Here is an 8,742-nt window from a genome sequence, read left to right on the forward strand (position 1 = left end):
AAAGTCTATGAAGTAATACATTTTCATATAAGTATTAATTGTATAAAGTCTATGAAGTAATAAATTTTCATATAAGTATTAAATGTATAAAGTCTATGAAGTAATAAATTTTCATATAAGTATTAAATGTATAAAGTCTATGAAGTAATAAATATTCATATAAGTATTAATTGTATAAAGTCTATGAAGTAATAAATTTTCATATAAGTATTAATTGTATAAAGTCTATGAAATAATAAATTTTCATATAAGTATTAATTGTATAAAGTCTATGAAGTAATAAATTTTCATATAAGTATTAATTGTATAAAGTCTATGAAGTAATAAATTTTCATATAAGTAGTAAATATATAAAGTCTATGAAGTAATAAATTTTCATATAAGTATTAAATGTATAAAGTCTATGAAGTAATAAATTTTCATATAAGTATTAATTGTATAAAGTCTATGAAGTAATAAATTTTCATATAAGTATTAATTGTATAAAGTCTATGAAGTAATAAATTTTCATATAAGTATTAATTGTATAAAGTCTATGAAGTAATAAATTTTCATATAACTATTAATTGTATAAAGTCTATGAAGTAATAAATTTTCATATAAGTATTAATTGTATAAAGTCTATGAAGTAATAAATTTTCATATAAGTACTAAATGTATAAAGTCTATGAAGTAATAAATTTTCATATAAGTAGTAAATATATAAAGTCTATGAAGTAATAAATTTTCATATAAGTATTAATTGTATAAAGTCTATGAAGTAATACATTTTCATATAAGTATTAATTGTACAAAGTCTATGAAGTAAAATATAAAGTCTATGAAGTAATAAATTTTTATATAAGTACTAGCTGACCCGACAGACTTCGTCCTGTCAAAAAAATTTGTAATTTGGCATTTTTTTCGCCTACGTATTTTAAAAAATTCTCCTGAACAGAACCGTCACCCTGGTGATAGGGCGTTGTGAATAAAAAATAATTAAATAAAACATATATAAGGATTTAAAAATAAGTAATCGCTTTATTGTTAATCATGTGAATCATAATTATTATTATTATCATTGTAGTGCCTTGTGGTATACGATGTTTTTTGTTTGATTACCTGGCGCATAGATAAACAAATCTGATGGTTTTCCAACACGGGAACAGGCAACATACAATTGACCATGTGAGAAACATGGGTTTTCTAGATTAATACCACAAACACTTAATGATTGCCCCTGGGACTTGTTTATAGTCATAGCAAAAGCAAGCCGCACTGGAAACTGTAGTCGTTTAAACTCAAATGGCACATCAGTCGGAATCATTGGGATGCGCGGTATAAGAACATCTTCTCCTTTATACTTTCCTTTGAGTATAGTTGCTTCTATCACATTGTTTAGTAATTTTTTTATCGCTAACCGTGTACCGTTGCAAAGACGCGGTTGGTTGATATTTCGCAACATTATAACCACCGATCCAACCTTTAATTGAAGATTGTGAGGTGGCAATCCTGGCAAATCCAGCGAGTTTAAAAATTCCGGTGGATAGTTGACTACATCATCTTGATTAGTAGCCGAATCAACTGATTTATATATCCTCAATTCGCCTGTAATTTGTTCTTGAATTTTGAAATTTAATTCATTTACATCTATGTTTTTTGCAGCCAGTATAGCTCGTTCGCTCAACCAATCATGGTTTCTGTAATTTTGAGAAACATCTGGAAACACCTTCTGAATAAGTTCATCTTTTGATCGAGTTAACTGACAAAAACTTTGAGGAAAGTTAATGCAGCCAGTCAACATGTCTATAGGAAATTTGCCATTACCAATGTCAATGAGTTGTTTAGAGAATATGTTTCCAGATTGGTCATTTTGCAATTCGACACGCATATTCTTACTTAAATGAAGTACTTTGACATGTTTCCACAAATTGGAGGACTTTAGACATGCATTGAGTTCATCAGCTGGCGTTGATCGTGGAATCACTGGCAATGTTTGACGAAAATCTCCTGCTAATAAAATCATTGCACCACCAAATCGGTTATTATTGCTCCGTAGATCTTTTAAGGTTCTGTCTAAAGCCTCCAAAGATTTTTTATGTGCCATCGTGCATTCATCCCAAACAATCAATTTACATTGCTGCAAAACCTTTGCCATTGCAGAGTTCTTCGAAACGTTGCAGGTTTGAGTTTCATTGCTTTGCATATTTAATGGCAATTTTAGTGCTGAATGGGCTGTTCGACCACCTTCAAGCAAAGTTGCTGCGATTCCCGACGAAGCGAGTGCAAGTGCAATTTTATTTTGTGAGCGAATTGTTGCTAATATTAATGAAATCAAAAAAGTTTTTCCTGTACCACCAGGTGCATCTAAGAAGTAAATGCCTCCAGTTTCATCATTTGTTACTTTCATAAGAGTTTCAAATACATACTTCTGTTGTTCATTTAACAGTGGAAGATTTGTTTGAATTAATTCTTTCAAAGAGTTGAGATCATACAGTTTTTCTCGATGCAGCTCTTGGTTAAAAGCGTCATGCATTGGACGATTGGGCGCGGTCAGGCCTAATTGAATTAATAGTTTGTTTGACATTATCAAGCACATGTCCTCAATTGAAATCAATACTTCATTGTAAATTTCTTCACTGATTTGTATATTTGGATTTCCCATTCTATTCCGTATTTGATACAAAATATCATCACACATATAATCTTTGTACTTGATCCACAAATCAATTGGGTTTGATGGGAAGCATGTAGATATGATTATAGAAAACAATGTTCGTATTTGGTGAGCGTGTGATGATATTACAGCATCATTGAGAGTTTGATCCCAATGAGCGTCATTTTCAAGCAATTGCAAACGTTGACAGGCTTCTCTGTAGGATCCACACAATTCACCATCAACAGTTCGTAACTGTTGGAATGATGTTGGGCCACGTACATTGACTAATAGCAGTCGTAAGTAAAAACATTCATCATTGCTTGGATGTACTGAATAAATCCGGCCAATCGCATCGGTGGAATATACATCTGTATATCCTGGAACTGGTTTTCCTTGTTTCCGTCGTATAAATCTCCTTGAGGATTGATTCCAGGTATAATATTTTGGCATTTCAGAATATAGCAATGTTTGTGCGAAATAATCGTTTTGGCATGTCTCAAAAAAACTGGTTAATGTAGTAGATGGTGGCTGAGCAGCTCTTTGTACTGCGTTCTGTGCTGTAAAATACACTCTTTGTCCATTTTCTAAATGCACAGCTAAGTGAACAACAGAAGGGTGTCTCTCATGAATAGGAAAAGAAAATATTCGCCAAACTGCTTCATTACTACTGACGTAGCGGCCCATTTGGTATTGGGTAACTTCATCATTGGAATTCTCTGCACCAATTCCAATCACAGCCATATCACTCCCTTTGGTTACATATTTGCAAATGTATTTAATAGATTTCACTGAATGGCAAGATTCAACGTTGATGTGTGCTTTGAATGTCTTTGATAAAATGGGTGAATATGGAACAATCCAACGATTATCTATTTCAATATCTTGTTGATTTAATTTGACAATTGTTGATTTTCCATTGTCTGCTGTCGATCTGCGACGATACAATGGATAACCGTCATTACCAGTAATTGTTTCCGATATTAATGTCCGTGGATATCGTTTTGAACATTTACCATCCATCATACACGGTGAATTTTGATTAAGAGTTCCACAGGGACCATGTATCATGTTTTTGATAACTACCTCATGCAATCCAGGATCTACTTGTACAATAGGGATTTCAGCTGATATCACTGCATCAACTTCATTTGGCCTTATCTTTTCAACCAACCAAATCAAAATGTGTGCATGTGGCAATCCTCGTTTCTGCCACTCCACAGAATACATCCAGCAGCGTGTCTCACCAAACACATTATGTTTTACGATGAAATCCATTAAAGATTTCAACTTTTGTCTAAAGACTCTGGCTGTAATATCATGACGATCAATGGGTGATTGCCCAGGGAATAACTCCTGCTTGATTTCTATCCATTGTGGATTGCATGTAAATGTGATGAACAAATCTGCTGTACCATAATGACGAACATACGACATGGCATCTTGAGCATATTCGTGCATATGCCGAGGGCTTCCGATGTATGTTGCTGGAAGAATAGTCATCCGACCGACATTCTGTGCATTTCCATCAGTATTAATCGCATCTCGAAGGTGAACATACTCTTCAAATCGGAGTTTAGTTTGATTCAACCTGATGAATGTTAATCTCTCCGTTTCAATTTTAACATACATATCAACAACATATTTGTGATATAATCGCCGACATTTCAATATGTGATTATCTTCATTTTCCCGAATCATTAGGCGGTATGAATAATAGTTCATTGAACTGACTTTTTTGTTGGTTTCAGAACCTGTAAATAGATTTTATTTTAATAACATTCAAAATACATAATATAATGACTGAGATATTTTAGTTACCTGTAATGGGATTTATCATTTTTATTGAGAAATCGTAGCCATCTTCACCTTGCCAAAATATAATGGGATATTGCAGTGCATCATATGAGCGGTGTGTTTCCTTTATACGTTGTAATTGATCATTCCGACGATGTAAAACAATATCACGGGATTCCAAGTTTTCTCCAACTACAACGATAGCAACTTCATCAATAGTTGGTGCATTAAAACGTCTTGTATGTTGACCTGCAGGTGTTTTATCAGCTCTGATTACAATTTTGTGATTATCGGATGGCATCATATCCAAGGCAGTTTTAAACAATATAATCAATTGATTAAGTTGATGAAATAAAGTTTGTAATTGTTCTACAATAGACCTCTTTACTAAATTGTTATGTGCACAACGCAGATCAATATCTTGTGGTGAATTGCCCATAAAATAAATTTGCAGGAATTTGTTGTCGTTATCTGACACTGGTAACAGTGAACCTGCTCTGTGATATATTTGCCCTTGTATCTGTAAATAAAAAAAAATATTATGGTGTGGTATAAATTAATGGATTGGATGTATATATTTAGTTTTAACTAATATCTATTAAATATAAAATATAATAAAAGTGTCACTGAAACTAAATCCCCATATAATATGATGACTAAGTGATATATAAGTGATTAAGAAATTGAAGATTAGTGACACATCTTAACTTTGGTGCCAAAAAATTTTGTTCGCTAAAATAATTATGAGTAACTGCTATAATACATACCTTGAAAGTTGGCATAAAATTTTCCCGAACTACATTTGTTGCCCCAAATGAAGTCATTTGAAAGCAATTGTTATATTGTTGGATATGTGTCAAAAAGTGTATAGAATCTGTTCCTATTCCTGAAACCAATGAGTACAATGGTTCTGGTGGTGGATCCAATGGTATCAATTTCACTTTACCATTTGCGCAACACAATCCATTGGCTTCGTTTTTGTATTTTAATGCCTTACAGTGTGAGCAAACCGAGTTCATAGAACCAATAACAACACATTGGTAGTTACTGTAGTCAATTGACACATCGTAACAGCTCGATTCAAACTTGCGCGATTATTAGTTGAATGTCGCGCTCGCGCTTCACGCGTTTGTGATATCCGAATTCTTTCACGTTCATTTCCGTCGTCACGTTCTTGTGCAGTACGATTAGATCGGTAATTAGCTTGGTTTGTAGCATTTCTGGTTCTTCTACCTAAATTGCTTCGTCTTATAGGAGGCATATCAAATATAAATTATTTTTTCACTAATCACGAACTAAACAAACACTAACTAAGTAAACACTCTGCACAAAAAACTATATACGAATTTGTTTCGTGTATCAGTCGTCAAAAGCAAACTCAGTAGATTAGGTAACAGACAACTTTTTTCTTTTTAAATTTTATATGACTTGAAGTCAAATCCTTTTAAGCCGTACTTAAAATTTGGATATTAAAAATAATAAAACACTGTTGGTCCGCGAGTTTCGGAACGCCACATTAAACTCCTCCAACTATATATTCTGAGCTCCAACGCACACACGCACATTGTTTTGATAGATATGATCTTTGACGTTAGGAACACACCTACATTGCTTAGACAACAGTGAGTGCTTGTAATTTAATATGAACTTTATACCATAGCAATAAAGCTCAAATTGACTACGTTTTAGTTACAAATCATTTGTATGGGAAAAAGAAAAGGGCTATTTTTAGGGTTTTTCCAGCAATAATTCTAATTTTTATCGCCGTAAAAACCATCCTTGAACTTCAACGAAAATTTAAAAAAAAGATTTAGCTAAATTGGTCCAGGCGTTGTTGAGTTATGCGCTTACCAACACATTTTGCGATTCATTTTTATATTATAGAATAAAAAATATAAAGTCTATGAAGTAATGAATTTTCATATAAGTATTAATTGTATAAAGTCTATGAAGTAATAAATTTTCATATAAGTATTAATTGTATAAAGTCTATGAAGTAATAAATTTTCATATAACTATTAATTGTATAAAGTCTATGAAGTAATAAATTTTCATATAAGTATTAAATATATAAAGTCTATGAAGTAATAAATTTTCATATAAGTATTAAATGTATAAAGTCTATGAAGTAATAAATTTTAATATAAGTATTAATTGTATAAAGTCTATGAAGTAATAAATTTTCATATAAGTATTAATTGTATAAAGTCTATGAAGTAATAAATTTTCATATAAGTAGTAAATATATAAAATCTATGAAGTAATAAATTTTCATATAAGTATTAATTGTATAAAGTCTATGAAGTAATAAATTTTCATATAAGTATTAATTGTATAAAGTCTATGAAGTAATAAATTTTCATATAAGTATTAATTGTATAAAGTCTATGAAGTAATAAATTTTCATATAAGTATTAATTGTATAAAGTCTATGAAGTAATAAATTTTCATATAACTATTAATTGTATAAAGTCAATGAAGTAATAAATTTTCATATAAGTATTAATTGTATAAAGTCTATGAAGTAATAAATTTTCATATAAGTACTAAATGTATAAAGTCTATGAAGTAATAAATTTTCATATAAGTAGTAAATATATAAAGTCTATGAAGTAATAAATTTTCATATAAGTATTAATTGTATAAAGTCTATGAAGTAATAAATTTTCATATAAGTATTAATTGTATAAAGTCTATGAAGTAATAAATTTTCATATAAGTAGTAAATATATAAAGTCTATGAAGTAATAAATTTTCATATAAGTATTAATTGTATAAAGTCTATGAAGTAATAAATTTTCATATAAGTATTAATTGTATAAAGTCTATGAAGTAATAAATTTTCATATAAGTACTAAATGTATAAAGTCTATGAAGTAATAAATTTTCATATAAGTATTAATTGTATAAAGTCTATGAAGTAATAAATTTTCATATAAGTATTAATTGTATAAAGTCTATGAAGTAATAAATTTTCATATAAGTATTAATTGTATAAAGTCTATGAAGTAATAAATTTTTATATAAGTATTAATTGTATAAAGTCTATGAAGTAATAAATTTTCATATAAGTATTAATTGTATAAAGTCTATGAACTAATAAATTTTCATATAAATAATAAATGTATAAAGTCTATGAAGTAAAATATAAAGTCTATGAAGTAATAAATTTTTATATAAGTATAAAAAATATGAAGTCTATGAAGTAATGAATTTTCATATAAGTATTAAATGTATAAAGTCTATGAAGTAATAAATTTTCATATAAGTATTAATTGTATAAAGTCTATGAAGTAATAAATTTTCATATAAGTATTAATTGTATAAAGTCTATGAAGTAATAAATTTTCATATAAGTATTAAATGTATAAAGTCTATGAAGTAAAATATAAAGTCTATGAAGTAATAAATTTTTATATAAGTATAAAAAATATAAAGTCTATGAAGTAATGAATTTTCATATAAGTATTAAATGTATAAAGTCTATGAAGTAATAAATTTTCATATAAGTATTAAATGTATAAAGTCTATGAAGTAATAAATTTTCATATAAGTATTAAATATGAAGTCATACAAGTTAAAAATTTAAAAAAAAAATCGATTGTAAAAATACTTTTGATGTTATTAGTTGTATTATGACCATGACGATATTTGAAAATGATATAAATTACCCACGTATATATGAGTTATTAAATTTTAAATAGGTTAAAAGAATTTTTCCATATATTTTCGGGTTGGTAACGTCAACATGGCAGAGAACATTTATAACAAATTTGCACAAATCTGCTCAAATTGACATATACTGAAATAGTACTTATATGAAAATTTATTACTTCATAGACTTTATACATTTAGTACTTATATGAAAATTTTTTACTGCTAGGAAATGTATTATCTATACTAATATTATAAATGCGAAAGTCCGTTTGTTTGTTAAGCTTTCACGCAAAAACTACTTAACAGATCATCATGAAATTTTGTACATATACTCTTAGAGGTGTCAGAATGAACATAGGATACTTTTTATTACAAAATTTATAAATTTTTTACGGATTATTAAAAAAATTATTTTGGAAGATTATATATGTTTGGAAAATAAATTTGAAAATTTTGAAATTGAAAAACAAAAGTTTGGCAGAAATGATTGTTTGTCGAAAAAATTAAAAATGAAAGAAAACATAAATGTATAAAAAACGTAAATCAGAGAAATAACACAAATATTATTAGTTACTCTTATTAAATATAAAAATGCCTCGAAAGCGGAAATCGGCGCTGTCAAGAAATTCTACGCCGGTGCGTAAGGCTAAAGT

General features: G+C 28.9%; 1 protein-coding gene across 1 annotated transcript; it reads right to left on the reverse strand.

Moving 5' to 3' along the window:
- Positions 1–1,057: 1,057 nt before the first annotated feature.
- Positions 1,058–3,741, reverse strand: LOC138858307 (uncharacterized). Its single transcript, XM_070112796.1, has one exon. The coding sequence runs from the start codon at positions 3,704–3,706 to the stop codon at positions 1,058–1,060; it is 2,649 nt and encodes an 882-aa protein (XP_069968897.1). The 5' UTR covers positions 3,707–3,741.
- Between the last annotated feature and the right edge of the window lie 5,001 nt (positions 3,742–8,742).

The sequence above is a fragment of the Bactrocera oleae genome, unplaced genomic scaffold (genome assembly GCF_042242935.1).
Source record: "Bactrocera oleae isolate idBacOlea1 unplaced genomic scaffold, idBacOlea1 ctg00000009.1, whole genome shotgun sequence".
Classification (NCBI taxonomy): Eukaryota; Metazoa; Arthropoda; class Insecta; order Diptera; family Tephritidae; genus Bactrocera; species Bactrocera oleae.